The 21,702-nt window shown below is 36.1% G+C and overlaps 2 protein-coding genes across 2 annotated transcripts; both read right to left on the reverse strand.

Annotated features, from left to right (window-relative positions):
• Positions 1-858: 858 nt before the first annotated feature.
• On the reverse strand, positions 859-11,081 carry LOC113778583 (CCR4-NOT transcription complex subunit 10-like). The gene is made up of 6 exons (XM_027324031.1): positions 10,466-11,081; positions 8,656-8,742; positions 6,556-6,738; positions 6,358-6,444; positions 6,213-6,284; positions 859-3,164 (listed from the first exon to the last, which is right to left on the reverse strand). Exons 1-6 carry the CDS (start codon positions 10,721-10,723, stop codon positions 1,206-1,208), a joined length of 2,646 nt encoding a protein of 881 aa, XP_027179832.1. The 5' UTR covers positions 10,724-11,081; the 3' UTR covers positions 859-1,205.
• A 2,400-nt stretch (positions 11,082-13,481) lies between these two features.
• Positions 13,482-20,214, reverse strand: LOC113777136. The gene is made up of 10 exons (XM_027322177.1): positions 19,979-20,214; positions 19,807-19,874; positions 19,640-19,701; positions 19,376-19,525; positions 18,365-18,541; positions 17,851-18,063; positions 15,564-17,197; positions 15,090-15,155; positions 14,946-15,015; positions 13,482-14,569 (listed from the first exon to the last, which is right to left on the reverse strand). Exons 1-10 carry the CDS (start codon positions 20,212-20,214, stop codon positions 13,877-13,879), a joined length of 3,369 nt encoding a protein of 1,122 aa, XP_027177978.1. The 3' UTR covers positions 13,482-13,876.
• Between the last annotated feature and the right edge of the window lie 1,488 nt (positions 20,215-21,702).

Below are 21,702 nucleotides of genomic sequence, written 5' to 3' on the forward strand. Positions count from 1 at the left end.
CAACACACATTTAATAAGGAAATATTTTTGAAGTCAAAGGATACATGTGTAAATTCATCAAAATCACCTCATCTAAACATCCAGTGTTTTTATAAAAAGATTATTGATTCTCAAAAAGCGATTCTAATATTTAAGATCATTAAAGCAATTGTAGTGAAATTCCAAAACTTGAAGTATCCTAAACAGTACCGAATTTTCTGACAAGATCACAAATTTACGAGGAGATGGAAACCTTCTCCGGCACATGCATGGCGGAATGGGTCAAATATCAACTCATGTTTTCGTTAGTGAATCGTGGACATAAGTCGCCTTAAAACTGCAAAAAAAAAAAGCATGAGCGAGAGCGACGAATTGAAGCCGCGGGTACCACCTTTTATGAATAGATTAGAGACCCGATGGTTCACATCCAGGCCCCCTTTTTTTGGCTGATTTGTCTGTTTACATATTAGATTGGTTGTGATTTTAAGTGTACGAAGAAGTGTCTATTAGAAACATTCAAAACAATTATCAATTAGTTTAAGGTGGCAATTGCCGTAGGTGGACACAAGCAATTGCTTTTGCGAAGTGGTAGCCGCGTCATGGTAGATTAATAGTAAGCTAATTAGCCTAATTACCATTGAAGAGCTAATAATTTTTCTATTTTCGTGTATAGAAAAATGAGAATTTGGACCCTCCCCTATAAAAGTTATATATGAAGGACCATCACCTATTGACCTTTTCCTAATGAACAACAAATGACCTAAGTTGTCAAATGAAAGGTGAAAATCTTTGCCTATCAAAAAGGAAAAGAAAGGAAAGCTAAAAGATATTTGCTTCACTACAGCTGATATGAAGACTACCTAACAAGAACATCCACACTAAACTGAAAATTTCTTTGATTCATCTCTCAATGACACATTCTCTACAAATTCAAAGCTGAACTACGTTAGGCTCTAAAACACAATCACCTGAATCAAAACTACATCTCAAATCTTTTAGGTGGGCATCTGAGACAATCAAATAATCTCAGCTACACCGCCTATTACTACAGCCTACAAGGAAAATTTTTGAGAAACAAAAAAATCGAAAGTTAAAACTTATTTCCTGATTTGAACTATATATATGTTACAAATCCTCCCTTCAAAGGATTGCTAACCTACCTGCTGATTCGAATTAAGAAATAGGTTGAATAAAACTGACAAGAACCATCAATACAACCCGGACCATCAACTAGAGCCATCCAGTGTCGATCTACCAGGAAGGAATCTAATACGATTACACTGTTTCAACTTGGCAAGAGCATCTTGTGTCTTCCCCTGCAGAAGATCCAAGTAAACAGTAGCAAGAATAACGTGGGGACTGTTTAGTGCCGAAGCTGTCGCTTGCATAACATCTTGGACCAGCCCAGGATCCCCCAGTTCTGCAGCCAGGAGAGCTAAATTAGCACAAATAGTTCCACGAGCTTCTTCAGGCTTGAGGAACGTAAAACCTTGAAATTCATCAGAAGACGATGCATTAACAGATGAAGGCCCACCATTCGGTTCCTCAAAATCCACTATCTTTTCCACACTCCACTTTTCCAAATCATCTTGGCTGTATGGCAGTTGAAAATTGCTTCCACCAGTCACATAGACGGACAAATGCTCAGCAGCTTCCTTTGGCCGGTTCAGCAGGCATAGAGCTTCAGCTGCATACAAGTGACCCAGAAAGACGTATATTTTGGAACACTCGAAAAGTTTCAAAAGAGACTTTGCTGTTGACAAAGCCTTAAGTGGGTTTTCTAGTTCTAACTCTACATATGCCATATCAGCTAGAAGAGCTTGTTCGATCATTTGGTTCTCTTTCCTACAAATATCTTCATAATCACTGACAGAGTTTAGCAGAGAAGTGTTTTGACCATTTCCACACTTTTGCTCTTTTACCTCCCCATTTGTGTTGGCCTGCCCTGAGCCTACTGCTGCATTCAATAACTTTGGATCACCACCTGCTAGATTCTTGTAGCTTGTGGCCTTGGAAGACGACGAGTCTCCTGATTCACTTCCTTCAGCAGCAGAATCAGAAAGCAAACCAGACTTCAAATATTTTGAATCAGAGCTTTCAAGCAAGTGCAATGCATTTAAAAGACATTGTCGAGCAAGGGACATTGACAACTCGGGCAGTCTACCGTTGCCGAAAGAAAAATCATCTCTCCCAACAGAATCAAACTTCCCAGTTCTTGAAACCCCATCTTCCAATGCAAGTTGCCTCCATTTTCCCTTACCAACAACATGAACTTTAACATCAGAGCCATCAGAGGGACTAGAGTAATTGGACTTCAAAAGCCCCTTCTCCAGTGCCATAAGGCAGCACTCAGCAATTCTCAGCCACAGGAGAGGCCTGTTGTAGTAAGTTAGACCAGCCTTGTAAAAACATTGAGCAGCATGTACTGGTTTCCCACAAGACAAGAGCGACAGACCAGAGTTATATGCCATCTGCCAAGACTTAACCTGTGAGAAAGTTGCTAGCTTTACAGGTTTCTCCTTCAACAAAGTTGACCTGTAACGCAATGCTTTGGAAAAGAATACACTTGATGCGTGATATTTCCCAAGACGATAATAGATGCAGCCAAAGTTGTTGTAATACATGCTAGAAATTCCGATTTCTGTTAGATTACTTGATGCCATCAAAAGCTTGCACGCTTTACGGTGATTTCCCCGAGCATACTCAAGCTGCGACTTCAGATAAAGTGCCCATGTATAATCTTTGCCGCGCGCTATATTCATAGCCATCTTAACTTCACGCTTAGCTGCCTTGATATTTCTGGTAAGGAGCAGAAAACTGACTTTGTAAAGATGCAACTTAAGCCTGAGATCAACCGTTGAGATAGAATCGTCAGTTTGAATCCTTGAAACATCATTTGAAGATTGGAGACTAGATGGTCTTGGCAGATTCTCTCCACCAATATCCAGGGATGATAGTAACTGCAATGATTCATCCTCAAGTGCCTCTTCTGATAAAGTTCTAGATAACGAACTTTCCAAAACATTTGCAGAAGAAGCTGAATCAGAATTTGAGGCACCAGGAATTGTAGCAGAAAATGAAGCAGATTTTGACACCATGGTAGGTTGATGCAATGAGCTTCCATTATCTACTTGGTTGGTCATGCTATTGGCACAAAATACTTTCTCCACATAGCTAATCACATCCTAAACAATACAAATGACAACTAAATAAGTATACATAAGTAAATATTTTTAGGATAGCTTTAACGTGTACATTATCAGATATTACAAGAAAAGAATAAAAGGGTACTGTAACCATTCAAAACTACAATTAAACAACTACTACCAAAATTTGCAATAAATGCAATATATATCAACAGGACTAAATAATAGCATGGTATAACAATCAATACTACCGTGTTTGGAAGCATCCCATTTTCAGTATGGTAAACAAGAAGCATCACAACCACTTAACTTCAACTCCATGTTGAAAACAATGAGGCAGTCCTTAAATCAGTTGCGAGACTAAAAAGAAATAAAATTTCACTTACTATTCTCTTTCCTACCTTATACCACTCCAAGACTTGGCACTTTTCGCTTATACCATCCCATTATGTATTTCTCCCGTACGAATTGAAAGCATAAACTTCAATAGCTCTACCATATTAATTGGTGCAAACACAGTATCAGGGACAACATGGTAGCCTAAACTTAAAATTGCCTTAGCCAGTACAGCACCACTCTGGGAGAAGGGATCAGAGCAGAAAGAACAATGACCATATCAGACCAGGATGTGTCAACAAGGATAAGTACCCATGCAGGAAATTAACTGAAAATTGCTTGACCAGTCCAACTTCTCTTGTGAAAGCATTATCCAAGGAGCAAAAGCCTTTAGATTATTAGAAGACTAAGAACTTATAAGACTATCTTCCCATGTTTATGTGAAGTAAAACATACAGACGTTAAGATAGTCAAGAAGACTTTCTATCAACACTGGCCATATTATCCATAGAGGCGTACACTGCATATATTCAAAAATATGATATCTGGGAAGTTCATCCACATTACATTGGAATGTGCAAGACAAAATAATTTTAAATACCAACCACAGTCTATCACTAATAATCTTCTGATCCACCACCACCTTAATATGATTCTTTATCTTCTTTATAATTATCTTCTTTATCCTGGTAAGTATTCCTCTCTAAAAGTATCAACAGTAAAGATGAGTCTCAGTCAAAAAGTATGCCCCATTAAAAATTGGTATTGGTAAGGATAGTCCATTTCTTTATGCAAAATCAATGCTTTAATATGATTTTACTTCCCCGTTGCCAAACCCAAGCAGCAGGGGTATCATGCAATGTACTCAGTTTCTCCTTTCAGTTGAATTAAGATCACAAGACAGGAAAGACAAGGAGAATTAGCATTCATACACATTAAGGCTATGTGACACCTTGTAATCTATGATTCAGCTAAATTGGCCCAAATACTCAAAAAGACCATACAAGAACATTAGCCTTCCTGCATACAAGATGGGATCCACCAAGTGCATCTCAACAAAGGACAGCTAAACTACTTTTTGAGAAAGTAAATTTCCAAATTGTAAATCAAAGATACAAGCAAGAGGCATCAATTAGTTCAAAGATTTTATAACCAAGAAGATAAAGTAGAGAGAATCCATGATATGAAAAACCACTTCTGAGAACTCATAATATAGCAAACTATTCCCTAAGCACTTGATTAGTAACCCACCATAAGGAAAGTCTTGTCATTGACAATCATAGATACGTGCATTTCTAGATTTAATCAATCAATCAAAACCTTCCTAGGATAAAATGAAATCAATCCTGATACAACACACACTTGTGTGTTTGAATATATAGATCCCTAAAAGATTTACACAAAAATTTCAAAGTTTTAGAAGGATATTTTTTCTTTTGACAAGTGAAACACAGTAGTATTAACATAAAGCTTTTTATCTTTTTCATAGTACCATATTGATCCCATCTTCATTGGCGACTTTGACCAGCACACAGTTTAAGAGCGCTGCTCTATGACATCTATACTGGTAATTTTTTCCCAAAATATATGAAGTTAACAATCTATTTAAAGATCCAACTTTCAATAGTCCTTGATGCTAAAGCAGCTTTATGATGGATTCATGAAACTTGACTATAGTATTTGACTCTAACAGGGACAAATTTTTCAAGATAACTGGAAAAGGAAATGGTGGCAAATGAAAAGCATAGACATTCAAGTTCACATTTATCCATGAAACACAGTTTTTCAACCAGGCAAGAGATTCTATTAACTTTTCAGGAGATTATGCCCTCACCGCTAGATGAGCATTTCTGGCCTCCATAAGATGCATATGGGTCTCAAATGGTATCCATATAACTTACTTTGACTTTTTCCTTTGTTGTGTCAATACTAGATCAAATGAGATCTGGCTAACCAACTTCTAAGACAGGTATAATTATTATTAGCTAAACAAAGAGCATGAGTTATATACTCTGCAGAACAAAGGTTGTATGGCTTCTCTCAACCTACTCAAGTCCAATTCATATGGACCTCTTAGAGGTTAAAATCATACTAAAAAAAAGAGGATGCGTGATATATTCTGCGGAAGCAAGGTCGTATGATTTCCCTCAACCTAGGCAAGTGCAATCCATGTGGACCTCTTGAAGGTTAAAATCATACTAAATAGAAGTTAAGACCATACCAAAAATTTACAGAGGCATCTTATCTTTTTATACAGAAATGAGCTTTGTGAAGAACTCAGCAAAGGTTGCTCTATCTCCTCTGTTTGTTTGTCATCTATCTTTTTCCCTTGTCTACCATCCAAACTGGCGCTATAGGCATAGAATATGTCTGTGCTTATTCAACATATATGCTAGTTGTAGGTAATTTATCTGAAACTTTTTCTTCTTATTTTGTTTCATTTTACTCCAGGAACTTATTGTGGTTAAGATCATAAGGGAGAAAAAAGTAACTAACAAAAGAGCATGTCTACAAAAGAAAGAGGAGGTAATTCTAAAAGCAGAGCTCCTCTTTTGTATAATTATATTAGATGGTTTTTACACTTGTATTTTATACGAAGTATAATTAAGGAATGGAGAACAGCATGCTCCAAAGTGGAAACCAAGCATTCCTTTAGAGTCCTTGTTAATCAGTACCAAGAACCACATTCGTCCAATTAAGCCCATACTAAATCTTTGCACGAAGCAAACAAGTAAATCAAGCAGAACTTACAGCAGATCTAGATGCATGGTTCGAAAATAATGCTACATCCAGCAATAGAAGGCAAATACGTAGAGCTGTCCCCTGCAAGTATTCAGAGATTAATCAATGAAACTTAAAAAAGAAATAAGACAACATCTATTCCACAAATAATTACCTCATCTATGGGTTCAATATTTTGATACAATGCATCCAAAATCCTGTATGATTTTGCATATTCATGGAGATGGAACCAGATGACTGCCTGAGAATAATGTAATGATTCAGATTAACACCACGCACACAAAAACATTCCACAAACAAGAAACCCACAGAGCCAAGATAATAGCTGTTCATTCCATTCAAATGAGCATACCGTGTTAAATATTGTAACCGAAGTATCAAATTCATCAGTGTAGACAACAGGCAGGCTACTTGTGACAGAATATGAATTTGATACATTACTATTTCCTTTACTTCCAACTGCAAGTCTGCTAGTGCTGCCGACTGACTCTGTTTGTTGTTCCTCAGATGCATGAGCAAGTGCTTCACTTCGTTTCTGAAAATAAAACCAAAAAAAAAAAAAGTGAAGTAACTAGAAGTAAGAATAGGACAGAGATAGTTCAGACCCGGATTAGTGTGGCACTGTACAACAACTACCCAATTCCAAGTTTTCTGGACCAATTTACTCCTAAAATTTGACAAGTGTAGATCGATTTCATATGTGCTATTCGCTATCCCTTTCCTTTTCTTTGTCCTTTATTCCTCAAATTACTTGCAAAAGCTTAAACACGTATACTCAAACTTCTTATTCATATCTTGACAGAAAAATACGAGAAACCGTAACATAAGATTGGAAAGTCTCTCATCAGAGAATTGATATAGGAGAATCCATAAAGCATACAAAAAGAAAACAGCACAACCAATGCTTACCATAGATGATCAACTATCTTCTTCTACGTCATCCAATCAAAATTCTTATCACAGCCATTTAGAAGAATAATTTTTTATTGAATGACCATTTAACTTACTTCACAGTCAAATACAATATCATAACACACAATCCAACGGTAGCAAAATGCTAGCCCACAAAAACCTTTCAAGCATCCGTTTGTTGACTGACATATCTTTAACATTGAATAAAGGTTCATAACGTGATAATAAACTATACAGATATTTATAGGTAGAGAATAACAAAAGCAAATGCAACATAAATAAAGCATGAAAATATCATCTCCAATTAAGCCAAAGAGCAGAACAAAAACTTCTGTCCCAACCTTAGATAAATAAAATCCCAAAGAAATATGTCAGCTATACAACTTACGAAACACTGGAAAGTCATTATAATAGAGAATGGAATAACAATTATTGTTGAATTAGATACATGCGAAAAAAAAATAAAGTTCACAAAAATAAGTGGCAGCAACAAAGACCATCATTGAAAAGGCAAGAAAACCTCTTGCAATAAAAATTACTAAAAATGCAACTCCACATCAAAAGAAACACAATCAAATCAGAAGAATAATTCAAACTCGAACTTCGACCCAGGAATTCCCAAGACTGCATACAGGTCTAATTTCCCAAAAACATGTCAAATCTGGCTCTTGAAGGTGACACAAAGATGCTTCCATACACTCCAACAAAAACATAAGTATTCAAACCTGATTCTCAAAATGATATGAAATAGTTATTCCTGAATCAGATTTAATAGAGCTTAGCTAAGAAGTATATGTGACGTGGAGAGGTGAAATATCATTTTTCTCAAGCAAAAGGATAATCCTTTTATATAAACAAACATTCAAAATTGGAGCAAATCAAAAACGGTCGTGTTGTCACCAAAAACTCTCATGTGCTTAAATTATCAGAGGTTTGGCCCGATGTGCTACGAAGAAGACAAATGGAATTCACTGATTTAGCAAAGGATTAGAAACGGTGCATGAACCCAATACAGAAACCCAATTGAGTCCAAAACTGAAAAAATATACACACACATATGCACAGACAAATAAAGACTCTGGAAACTACTATATGAATTTTAATTCTACTCAGGTCATCGATCCAGGATCTTAAAACCAACATCTGATTGCCGAAAAATACATTAGGTTAGGAAGTACGATCTTATAGCACTTCTATCGTAAAAGTTCTGAAAAATAAATGCCAATAAGATGGAAAGCAGAACCTTGCCAAATATCATCCGAGCTCCTAATTAAAGCTCTAGTGAACTTAAACGTCCCAGCTGATATTTATGATTGCACATTCCTTCCCACAATAATGCCAATTCTTTACAAATTGTGCCAACACAAGAGACGCAAGCTCATAAATCCAAATATTGTCAATTGACAACATGGCATGTCTAGATGGAACTCTTGGAATGTCTAGATGGAACTTTGGGAAAAAGAAGCCCAGCAAAAGGATAAATCAATCCACTTTCATGTACGACTACTTAGAAGAAGTAAAGCACCATACGAAGGCATACCTTAACATTATTGAGTTCTTCAAGAAGCTTCTTAGGGTCTGAACAACCATCTTGAAAGTATTCCGCAATAGCAATGTTGTGAAGAATCTATAATCAAGGATATAGAAAAGTAGGATAATGAGTACATAAGCCCTATATGAGACAAAAACCAAACAATCATAAAAACTAATCTCTGTTGACAGAATCTTAAAAATTCAGACTTGCAATTAGCAAACAATGGCTCTTAAAAGATTACATGCAAATTTTCATGTCTATATATCTTCACATCTTTGTAGAAAACCACCCAACAGAAAAACACAGACTGAAGTTTCTTAATTCAAGTACAAAGTAACAGCAGGATATTATGTTCGACCACCAAAGAATGCACAACTAATCCCAATGTTATTCTAGTTAACAAAAGGAACATCAAAAGGCCAAAGAATCTTTTCTAGGGAATTACACCATCAAAGATGTCTGCCAACTAAAAGACCGTGTGCAAAAGGTGAACACTCGAGTCATGATTTGACAAATCATGTTGTTCAATTGCTTGTGCTGTTAATTTAGTGTGAGCACTACACAAGGAATTGAATCCTGTGTTTATCCTTTCCTCAAGATGTAAAAGATTGCCATCACTTTTATGTAACAGCGAATTCCAGCAGAGAGTCTATTACCAAAGACGACCGGGTGCGATATTGTTATTACAGTTGTATCCACATTAACAAGAAGAACAAAACGATAGGATTCAATCCCCAAATTACATCAAGATCATTCTTCTCATAGACAAAATAAATGAAACCATCCAGCAGTCAGTATCCAAAAATCCAATCAGGAGGCAAGGACAAACAGCCCAACTGCCTTGCTAGTAAGTTCTCGGCAAGAATCTATGTAGTGGTCCCCAACTTTTATATCTGAAGAAAGCCATTAAACGAACCATTCTTGGAGACAAAGATAAATAGAAGTAAATGTGAAAATACCGCCATCCTATGTTACAATACAGGCCAGTAGCTATTCAAGAACCTGTACAACCATCATCAATTGGCTCCAGGTAAGCAAAAAAACACAACCAGGTAGATTGGGAAGAATATGCACGGGCCAATATAAGAACCTCACTGAGTTATGACAGCCATCAGTCTAGAGGGTGCCATTAGAAAGAATAGCACAAAGTAATTCTCTCAAGGACAAAAAATTGAAACATAAAGAATCTCAAATTCCACCAAAAAGGAACATCTTACAGACATAAGTTAGCACGACACTTGTCTTTTTCCCAAATTTATTCCCCTTACAATCCTGGTATCTTTCCAGAGCTCCAAGAACACAAGCTGAACCAGCAACTTCAAACTACTGCTGAGAAACAGACATGTTCAAGCTACCATCTTCATTCTCAAGCCTTCAAAGGCCAATATAACCAATCATCAGAATTCCACCTCCATCTGTCTCCCAAGTTATCACAATCTACCACAACTCCCAACTATTATAAGTGCATCTTTCTTTTATAACTGATACAACCTGAGACCTTGGCGATAGACATTGTAACAAAATATGAAGTCTGACCTCAGAAATTGCTTCTTTAATAATTCCAACAGCAAGCTGCTCTTGGCAAGCAGTCGCATAAATAATTAAAAAAAAAAACTAAAAATGTAAACTTTCACGTTCAATAATCCTCTGAATGTGCCAAAATAAATATATTCCACGTCAAAAACTAATCCAAATCGTAATTCACTTCCACAGACACTAAATAAAGAACCAAACTTAAAAAAAAAAACTCTAAAATGTAATTAAAGAAGAGAAAGCTTCATAAAAGTAACATACAAAGGCCAAAAATTAAATTAACCTTCGGATCGTCCTCTTTCTTGTGCAAGAGCTGCTTCAACACACTGACACACTCCGCAAATTTCCCGGCCTGGAACAAGAGAGCCGCCTCCTTAGCAAGCCCCGCAGCTACTGAGAGAGCCACGTCATCCTCCATCGACCCTCGCAGAGAAGCAGCGGCCGTGGGCGACAAAGCACCATCTCTGTTATTGCTACTAACGTTATTATTGCTATCCCCAACCATGATTGCCGGCGACGACATCGACGAAGAAGAATCCATTTCACACTCACAGATCGACTTCAAGAATTAATAAAACTAATTACAAAAAAAAAAAGTACCAGCAGCTAATCCAAAAACCCTAGCTTTCTCTACTTAAAACCCCTCCGTCCCCACTTACTCTACTTTATTCCCCACATTTGAATCTAAATTGCGAAGATTGAGCGATAACCAGACCAAAAAAAACCCTAGAATTTCAAATTACGGACAGTAAAAAGATAAATCTTTCTATATCTGTATATATGCACGGGCGTATTGGAAGATTGCGTATTGATTGAGACGGGTTGATTTTGCGAGAAAATAGAAATGGATAGAGAGAGAGTGAAAAATCTAGAGAGAGAAAGAACGAGGCGGGGGAGGGGGGTGTGTGTTATTATACTGCTAGTTAATCACTTGATTTTCGGCTCGGGTGGACCGGGGCAGGGGGATGGGGGGTCTCCCTGTATTGACAAGAGCCACCTTGTTATTGGTATTCAGTGTTATGGTGCCGCTGCGGAGTAGGAATGTGTGGGCGTGGACTTTGTTGGGGCCGTTGGATGGAAGAGAAAGTTGTGATTTGGGTTTGATATGGAATGATCGGACGGTGTAAGAAACCACAGTTTTTTGTCTGAAACAGGAAATGTTTTGCACTGTTTATGGTACTTGAGATTTTGGAGCTTTGTTTTATCTTGTGTGTGTACTTCCACTCTTCTTTTTTTTTTTTTTCTCCAACAATTTTTCTAAAAGGTGTACACTGAACACTCATTAATAGATCTAAAATTCACCTTATTAACTTATTATATATATATATACACATATTAATAATTATTATCTTTTCTTAAATTTATATATTTTACTATTTAATTTTACCTACCTTCTTTTCCCTTGTATTTATATAATTTCTCTAATTAATCTCACATTTCTAAAAATATGACACCTGAAATATATTTTGACGTGTGTTCATTAGGCATCCGTTAAACAGACCTTGTTTTAAACAGAAGGAAAGATATAGGCTTATTTTAAATTGAAGGAAAGAAATGTGTGACAGCAGGGATGATCCTCCGCAGGTGATAAAATGCAGCAAGGAGGAGAGTCCAACCAAATATGCTACTACTAGTATTTATAAGAGGAAAGAAAAAATATCATACATGTCCGCATCAATCAGCTCTCATGTCATGTACATGGTTGTAAATGAAGCTTTTAAAAAATTGAATTATAAGAAGACTATTGTGTTTTGGCAGAAAATTACTTTGTTTTCAATACTCCATTCTTGATTTATATAGGATGACTGGTTAAGTAAGTAAAACTATTTGTGCATTGGTATTGTATCCATTGACTCTTGCTGGTGATGCTCATTTCTATGAATGTGGATGAATAAGCCAATCTTTTTTTTTTTTTTGACCATTTTCTATGCTTGTCAAGCAATCCTTTACCTTAAAAAGATAAGATATCCTAAGCAACATAAAGATTCAAATCGCTAGGATGGTTAAAAGGAAGTAAAGGGACAGGATATAATATCCGCAGATATTTATTCCACCAAGCAATTCATGACCAATAAACAGAAGCCTTTAATGCTTTCTCAAGTGAGACCGACGGACAAAAAACGTTAGTTCACTTAATTATATTCTTAAGCATATATAATTGTGGTCTAATACACCCAATTTGGACAAAGCTTTTTTGGACAGAACCTCGCGGGCTCTCTCCATGGCGAGAGCTGCTTGGTTGAGAACCGACATCAACAACGTTCATGGGTACGTTTACTTTCAAGCAAAAAGCACGTAAAGAAAAAGCAAGCAAGAACCACGCACCTTTAACTCGAGAATACGTGAAAAAGGCATTTTAGAGTAATGAACTGTAATGTTAGAGAATAGATTTTTAGGCTTCCTTTCCTTTCAGAGGATGGAAGTTTGGTTCAAATAGATCATGAGTTGGATCTAGCCAATCGGCAAATTCTGAATAGATCATATGAGTTTTTACTCTTGTTTGGATTGCTATTTTTCCTCAAAAAATTATTGCCGCATCTTCTGATCACTTTTTTACTCACGTGTATCATATTACAGCATTATATTATTCTATAAAAACTCTAAAATATTAGTAATCCAAATGGAACAAATTAATGACTCGATCTCCTTAAATATGGTCATTTAATTAACAATCAATACGGCTAAATCGACTTGAATACAAACTGAAACACAGGTCTTCACGACTCCACTAAATTTGATAATGCAAAATCTCAACTTTCTTAGAGATATTAAAGTTGCTCCTCTGACCCGCAAATCTTCATCAAGCGAGAGTCGGTGGGTCTGTTTAGATTGCTATAATTTTGGAGAAAAAAAAATTTCTTGCATTTTAAATACATTTTTTAATTTTTCTAATTAAATTTTTATTTTACATCCATCACATCACAAGAAGTATATTATATAATATTATTCCAAATATTTTTTAAAAAATAATCTTCTATTCAAACACACCCGGTCATAATTCCTTCTCTTCTCCAAGTATAAAGAACTCGAAAAGATCAGTACTATGATCAGACTTAGATCATCATTAGTAGATGCATCATCTCCTACTTGTTATTAATTCTTAAATGGTGAGTTCACTATTTAATTGAACAATTTTACAAGTTCAACTGAAACTCGATTGCTCAAGGAAGAATTGCCAAAAATTTTGATTCAACTTGATACAAGGGACTGGACAGGCAAATTGTTTCTCGCACTTGATCCTCAATCAAGAGATTTAACTATGAACTCCAAAAAAAAAAATTAAGAGGAAAGATCTGTATATGACTTGGGACAAGACAGAGAAAGTCTCAGTTGGCTCACGGAGCTGGCCTTCTAAATATTTGCAGATTCTCTTGTTAGAGCTGCCGCTCATTGCTCAATGTCTTTGACCAGGCGATAAAGGAGAGGCATCGGCAATTCGTTACTACATTTCCAGGACGTAGGCTTCTCAAGTCGATGAAATGCCTTCCCATCCAACAGTCTTCTATGGCCAGTCACAAGACAACAAAGGTTTCTCATGGAGCACGATCCTCGAAAAACTTGAATCAGATGACCTTGCACCAAAAAGTGCACCTCTTGTTTGAAGGCCTAAAGCAGGATTACGGAAACGTAATGTAGAATGATCCCAGCACAGGCTCTTTCTTTCAGAACACGGCATTTCAATTGATCAAAATAATCAAGGAACACTTCTTAACATCTCCAGGATGGAATCTGCATCTCTAATGCCCTTGCTTTCCTGTGATTCTTCATTAGTTTGAGAGAAATCAGCACTAGTATAAGTTAGTACTCCTGGGCCATGCCCATTACAATCCCTTGCACGTCCTTGCTGTGCTTGTCTTATTTCCTTTTGATGTTCTGTTAAATCAGGCCGTTTTCTCTTTGACCTCAAATGCAGCTTATTCTTACCCTGCAAATCATTCATGGCATCCCTGACAAGTTCAACTCTTTTCGAACAGCTATTTACTCTTGCAGTCACAGAATATCTCTGAGGAGAGATGTTGCTTGTTACTCCAGAACTTTTCTTTCCATTAATTGCCAAGACTCTTTTGCAGATGTTTATTTTTCCATTTCGTGAAAGTTTGTCCAAGACTGGTAGCAAGTTATGAGGGTACTCTAGAAGTACTTGTTCACCATATGTAGAGTTCCAGAAGTTGATGGTGTTCTCAGAGATGGTGACGTTCCAGTGGTCAAGAGTTTTTTCAAGAAGAGATGATTGACATTTTAGGAATTCGGAATCAAACTTAATTGAGGGCCTACTCTTCCGCAAGCTATTCAGGACTTTAGTCCATAAAAGTTGAAGCTGATCGGTGGTCTTTTGATCATTAACTTCCACCAATGATAGCCACTCAAGTAATGGACTTGTCATAGCCTGAGCAAAAGAAAAAGTAAGTAGATACAAAGGTAACTATCCTGAATTAACAGAAAGATGTGCTTCAAGAGCAAACCCATCAAAGAATACTTTAAGCTGCTTAAATTTCTTATGCTTCCATTATGTACGATATCCAAGTTATGTAAATGGAAACAGAGAAAAGGCCTTCTTATGGCTCCTTTACACATGAATAGGCAGTGAACCCAGAATGGAGATAATAGAGAAGAAAAGGAAACAAAAAAAAAAGTAAACCAAAAACGTATCCCAGTTCCACCTTACTTCACAAACTAGAGATGATATCCTGTCTTAGACCTTTTGTACTATTTCTTTTAGAACTTTAAAACTGCAGCAGCGCAGAACAAGAAGGAAAACAAACCTCAATGAATGCAACAATATCTTCTTTGAATTGAAGGCTGTCTGCAAACTGGATCAATGTAGAGAACAACCTGAAATTTATAGTCAGAAACTAATGCTATACTCATGAAATATTAGTAAATGCCCATGTAGCATCAATAACAACCTTGAAGATAGAGTCTGTATCATTGGCACGATGGTTTCTTTTTCTGCAAAAGCCAGCTTCAGGAACCTATCCCATGACATAAAAGAGCCAACAAGTTAATGTTTAAAGGCCTGCAAAATGCTGAAGAAGTTGCTAATATATTAGCTATTAATAATTTTTCACTTGCCATATGTGTAAAACTTGTATGATGGGGCCTTAAAACTTCGGTGATTTGTTAATCAGCAAATAAGAAGGGATGACAATTGATGCTGTCTGGACAATTGACTTGATTTTCAACTTACATGACAGGAAACATGCGAACATATTCTTTATACACAAAACGTAAAAGAGCTGCTAATTATCAGAAGAATACACGCAGCAGTACATATAGATTTCATCCCAACATTAGTCTAAACAATAATCTGACTATTCATATCTGTTAGCTATATTTAAACTGTTCACAAGCTAATTCCAATCAGCATACTTTCTGTTTACCTCGAAGCAAATCCCAAGCTAGTTTTGAAAATGCTGGAAGTCCTATTATTGCCATTGCTCATTGTACTTCGTATGAAGCACACTTTTGAAACAAAATGCTCCATAACACAAGAAATCACATTTCCAATCAATAAAAGCATGTCAAAATCCTGATTCTTGTCCCATTGCTGAAACTTAGCTCGACTGTCAATTGTCACAGTAATATCATTTAAGTACTCATCCAATATTGCAAACAGATTCTCAGAAAAATTCAAATCAGTCGAACACTGCAGTGGGGAATCACAATGAACAGAAACATATAACTGTCTCCACACTTCAATAATATCCTGAAGCTGTTGCTGGCTCTGCAAGTGCGAGCATGCAGCAAAAGGATAGGATAGGAGATGAAGTACTACAGCACAACCATGGTTCTTTGATCCCATTTTGAAAAGTGAGGGGTTTCTCTTGTCATCTAAGTAATCTTTAAGACCATTAGCAAGACCTTTCCAAATGCCTAAACAATCAAAAGCCTCGTACTTGTACAACAAACCAACACAGACAGAGAGAATATCCAGAGTATCATGAGAACATAAGGACAACTTTACATGTCTGCACATCCTGTCTGTTATGGATTTGCAGTCTGCAGCATTAGAAGTTAACTTCACAGCCACTGAGAAATAAAGCACACTCAAATACACAATTGGAGAAACCATGTCCATATTTGAAATGAGCCACAAGCCTGGTTCACATGATGATCTAAATTTACAAACTGGTTCTAACTCATCAAGGCACTTTAGATCTAGTGCTGTTCTGTATAGAGGAGATTCCAATATCAAGGGTTCTATCTCCTCAGCGACCAACTCCAAAAGCTGGAGGGAAGCATGAGAGAAATCAACAAAACAATTATCTTCTGAAGTCACTTTTTCACAAATCTTCTTCAAAAATGTAAAAATTGTATTCAGACACAGCATAATTTCATCATAAGGTACAGAAATGCATTTTACAGCACCTTGAACTGCTCTCAAAAGATATCTGAATAACTTTAAGGCAGCATTATGTGCCAACTTTCTGAATTCAAGGGAAACAGCAGCATTTGAAGCTTGGTTAATGACAATATCAATCATCTTAATAAAGAAATCAAGCTGGCTCAGATTCCAAGGTGACCATTTAATTGCATAATGCTTCCGTGAACATGCTGAGCTTTTTTCCAATAACCTACTCTTCTCCAGATTATGCATGCCACCATTTGAGTTTGCAGTTCTTGCTGAAGCAAAAGCATCAAGCAGATCCAAGCAAATGTTCCATAACCAGACACTTTGATTATCAGGTCCATGTCGCAAAATGAGTTCAAGGATGGGCTCCCAGACAAATTTTATCACCAAATCAGAGCTGATAGAAGTCTCCAGTTTGTGTAGCAGATAAGACCATGTGTTGAGGCAGGCTACATGCACAGATAAATGACATTTGCTTGACGTAATTCCTATTAGGGGTGTCATTATAAGCTTTAATTTTTTCAAATATCTATCTCCATCGGTCTGATAATTATCCCATGATGATATTTTCACACGTGGTTTATCACATATTTGAATTGCATCAGTCTCAGAAGCTTGGACTGGAAGTAGAACTAAAGCATCGATCATAGCTTCCCAGGCGACCTGCAAACAGAATGGCACATCTTCACTTCATTTACCTATTTGATAGACACCGGAGCAACTCTAATTTGCTCCATCTAACCTCAAGGTCAAGGCTTCCATATATAAAACAACCTCTCTGGTGGCACTGATAAGACTGTAAATTTGGCACTAGACATGAGCTCATGCTAATACCTTCTAGTTTGTTCTATCTAGGAAGACAGATGCCATTAAATGCACAAAATAAGAGTCGAAACTCGGGAAAAAAACATCTCTCTTTCTCTCCTAGTAGCACTTAAATGCCAGTAACACCAAAAATAAACTTACAACTGTCACATTTAAAGTTTTAAAATCATTCAAAACAATTGAAATCAAGCTAGTGTTCTAGCAAACACTTGGGTGGCCCAACATAATAAGGTCATCTGGCACATGACCACAAAAATATTACATTGATGTACTAATTTAAGGTTAGATTAGAAACTAAGACGTCTAAGTGCAAGATGAAATTTTTCGGCATTAACTTGATAGTTAAAATCATTGAGACCAACTGAACACTAATACCATGTTATTTGGACTAATTTATTAGGGCTCAGTATGACCATACACTGTACTGAAAATAGATGAAAATCACCAGCAGTTAAAGCAATGCTCATCTTTGAAGGACCAAAAAGCAATACCAGGGCAGCAATCTGAACTTGTGGGTCAGAATCAGAAAATGCTTGCTCAGGAAGTTTCAACATTTCATTGACTAAATCTTTGCTTTTCATTGCTGAAGGTCCAATAAAACGGATATACCATCCCCATGCTCGCATGGTCTCAATCTTCAGGCCAAGATTCAATAATTTTTTCATGGCGGGAAGCAATTTTTTCTTCACATCTAAGAGAATAGTCTGCCAAAGCCATATAGAAGAGAAACAATACTTTTTAGTCTTAATAGATTTGGCATCACATGTGACAAATGCTTAAAGCAGCCTTATGGTAAGAAATACATTAACTTAGCAGCTGGATGGAACAGATGGATAAAGCCTTAAAGCTAAAGGAAAGCACTTGCACAGCAGAGTCTGGTCTAACAGACATTACCAATGACCCTTTCTGTACCTACTTTCAATCAAATGAAAGATTGACTTTCCTTAGCAAGTATATTGACATGACCACATGCATGGAAGATAAGCCAGAGTTGCCTACGTATACCTTGGAAAGGGTTACTGGCATAGGACATATCAAATACCTAACCTTCAGCAAGCATCTCTCCGTAATTTCTCTCTCCCGTTTATCAGCACTAACAAGCCTTCTATAAATTGGAGGAGCCCATACATTTGACATGTGTCTCATCTTTTCACCCCATAATGTTGCCAACTTTATTACAGACTGTCATAGTAGAGAGACATAAGAGTAAGAACATAACAAATAACCCAAATTTAAGATTAAGGTCAGCAATGACAGCTTTACATGGTATATCAGACGAGCACACCTTTTGAAAATGTAACTTTCTCATGAAAGTATAGTCATTTTCGAGAACATGTTGTACAGGTTAGAGGTCAAAGCAGCACAAACTCAAGCCACCATAATTTGTAGCTAATGTGAGTATGAACAGATTCAAAGAAAGAAAAACTTGTTGATTATGCTTGCATTTATCTTTTCTAACAAGTGATAAAACCTTCCAAATTTCCCATCACTCTTCACATTTGGATACATATCAAATAGTTTCTCCACATCCCTTCTTAACAGTGTTTTAGCATAGATCTTAGTTGGTATTTTTTAAACCAGCACGCACTATTCTACCAGTTTTCTAACATGGATCTGAGTTAGTATCTTTTATACTAACACACTCTTTTCCAGTTCACCAACCTGTCAATCTCCATGTTTACGTAGGATGTTTTGATTAAAAAGGACAAAAGTCACATGGTTTTCATCTTATCACGTTGCAATAAGAAAATCCAGGAACATATATTCCTCTCTCTTTATTGACTGAAAGTTGTACAATATTTAGTCAATTAACTTAGCAATCTGTGAGTTGCCACTGGAATCAGGCAACCACCAATTCGTCATTGTTCATTTATGGTCTTAGCACTCAAAAGTCAAAACAAGCTTAATCATTACAAAAATGTGGACTCTCATCGCAGATGAAACAATCCAAACTTGGCCAAATAGTTCAATAAGATAAGCCACGAAGCAAATATCATTAAATGAATAAAACCTTACTTGCATGGCCTCAAATGTAATCGAGATAGAACCAATAGGATTGTCAAGGGCATAAATAATTATCCTCAACAAAGAGTCGAAATGTGAATCCAAAATTGCCGCATTGAACTGTTGAATTGATATGCACCACACTCCTAAATTACAAACAGACTGCAAAACCAACCAAATTAAGCGAGCTAAATTAATTTAAACTTCAGACTGGACAAAGCCCTGCAAAAATTTTTTTTTTTTTTTGCCTCGTAGACTCAATAAAATGCAATGTACCTTAATCCTGGTGGTAGTAATCACTTTGAAAAGGGACTCAAGAATCATATCAGCATTATCACCTAGATTACTCAACAAGAAAAATATCAACTTCAAGATCCTGTTTATATTATCCCAGAATATTATTTGACATTTAGAATTTACCCTAAAAAACAGAAAAAAGCTACCTGTAATCATTGGAACAATGGATGGATGATAAATCATAAATCCCAAGCACTTCAATGCCTGAGCAGCACTGTTGAATATAACACGCGAAAAAAAAAACAATAATACTATATCAAATTTGTTTAAAGTTCGGGAAAGAAAAAAGCAAAAAAAAAATTACAAAAGCTTACGCACATTTCTTCATCGTCATCTAAAATGTCAGTACCGAATGAGGAGACAAGAACATTAGCTGAATCTCCGAGTAGCTGAATGAAAGAAAAAGAGTCGTCGTTGGTAGTTGTGGCCTGCTCTTGGAGGCTTAAGAGTCTTGAGTAAGCATTGGATTTATGAGGTTTTTTAGGATTTGAAGAAGAATTTGGTGCTCCCAGCATTCCCTTGATTTCTTCCAATTGATCTCTCAAATTTGCCATTTGATTTCGTTATTGAAGATGGAAATGAGGAACCCTGACGGGAATCGTATGAGGGAAGGTGTTGAGAAAAATTTTGTGGCGCCAATTTTAAGACTACCAATTGCAGAGGAGGGAAAGAAGAGAAAATCAGATAAATTATGCTATCGGCCCTTGATGGTCGATGTAATTGAAAAGACCTCCCTTCTTATTTGCAGTTATTGCCGAAAGGTAACTAAACTTTTTCTTGTTATTCACGTGAGTGAAAAAAAAAAAAGAATTCCGATTTCAATATCAACTTTGTAGGTTTAGGAATTACCTCACAATAATATTAACCTATCATTCTAACCAAGGGCTATCAATCAAATACTTTCATTTTAATACTTTTTCAAACGCTTAAGTTGTGATTATGTTAGTTATTATAAATGAAGGGAATGATTGAGAACCATATACAAAAAAAAAAAAAAAATGTAATAGTGACTGAAATGCATAGTATTTTCTATAATTGACCTTACTAGATGATCCCAATTTTAGGTGGACATTAGAAAAAAAAAAAAACTTGTCTACCGATGGATTGTGTTTGATCATATGTATTTTAAATTAATTGTCAATTATTGCCGAACGAAAGTTCAATCTTTTATTCCAAAGTTCACTCATTTGTTTGAATGAGCTGCATATTGCATAAGTTAAAAAGGTTGCATTAGTTGACACTATTTACCTCTATATTTGAATATTTCCCTTACTTTTGTCGTAACTTAAAAAAATAAAAAATAAAGAAGAGAGATTGGGTGACCTTAAAATCTTCAAGCATCCAATTAAATGTAAGGGTGGCAATTGGATTCCATAAACCAAGCTTTCAGCTTTGGGACTAGGTTAGAAAGTTTAAACTTGACTCATAATTTTATTTAAGTTTTGGGCTCATATCGAGTTCGGCTTAAATTTATAATTAACTACATAATTATCTATAATACGTCAATAGTTATAAATTATGATAAATGTGTATATAAATTATTAATATTTTAATGATATAATATGTATAATTATATATTATAATAGCATTTAATATGCAATTACATATATTTTATATGTAATTATACATATGAACAGGTTGGACTTTAAATCGAACTTGAGCCTAGTAAGATCTAAATTCAACTCACATCTAATTTGAATCTATTATTTAGATCCAAACTCTACTCAACCTTATTAAATATAAGGCTTATCGGACTTTTTTATAAGCGAAATAGGCCGGACTCGGGCTAGCCCAGCCCTAATTGAAAGGCAGCTGTGCGTATGTTAAAGATTTTGAAGTACTGGTTGTCTAGGCTTCTTGAGTGTATGATGTTGATTTACCATTGATGCATATTGAAGCGAAAAGAAAATGAGGAGAAAAAAAACTACATTTTGATATCTGGTACGTGCTATAATTTAGTTCTATATTTTAATACTCTAATTATTTGTCATTAATTCATTGTCCTTAAAATCAATATGGCAACCAGTGGGACGCTTTTATGT

Source organism: Coffea eugenioides, chromosome 7, assembly GCF_003713205.1.
Source record: "Coffea eugenioides isolate CCC68of chromosome 7, Ceug_1.0, whole genome shotgun sequence".
In the NCBI taxonomy this organism is placed as follows: Eukaryota; Viridiplantae; Streptophyta; class Magnoliopsida; order Gentianales; family Rubiaceae; genus Coffea; species Coffea eugenioides.

Excerpts from the sequence above, each read along its gene's own strand:
- LOC113778583 (XM_027324031.1), bottom strand. The coding sequence starts at position 10,723 with ATGGATTCTTCTTCGTCGATGTCGTCGCCGGCAATCATGGTTGGGGAT. Across the intron at positions 6,445-6,555 it reads CGGTTACAATATTTAACACG|GCAGTCATCTGGTTCCATCT; the intron begins GTATGCTCATTT and ends CATTATTCTCAG. Across the intron at positions 6,285-6,357 it reads ATATTGAACCCATAGATGAG|GGGACAGCTCTACGTATTTG; the intron begins GTAATTATTTGT and ends GAATACTTGCAG.
- LOC113777136 (XM_027322177.1), bottom strand. The coding sequence starts at position 20,214 with ATGGCAAATTTGAGAGATCAATTGGAAGAAATCAAGGGAATGCTGGGA. Across the intron at positions 18,064-18,364 it reads TGCCAGTAACCCTTTCCAAG|ACTATTCTCTTAGATGTGAA; the intron begins GTATACGTAGGC and ends TGGCTTTGGCAG. Across the intron at positions 15,156-15,563 it reads AGCTTGGGATTTGCTTCGAG|GTTCCTGAAGCTGGCTTTTG; the intron begins GTAAACAGAAAG and ends GTCATGGGATAG.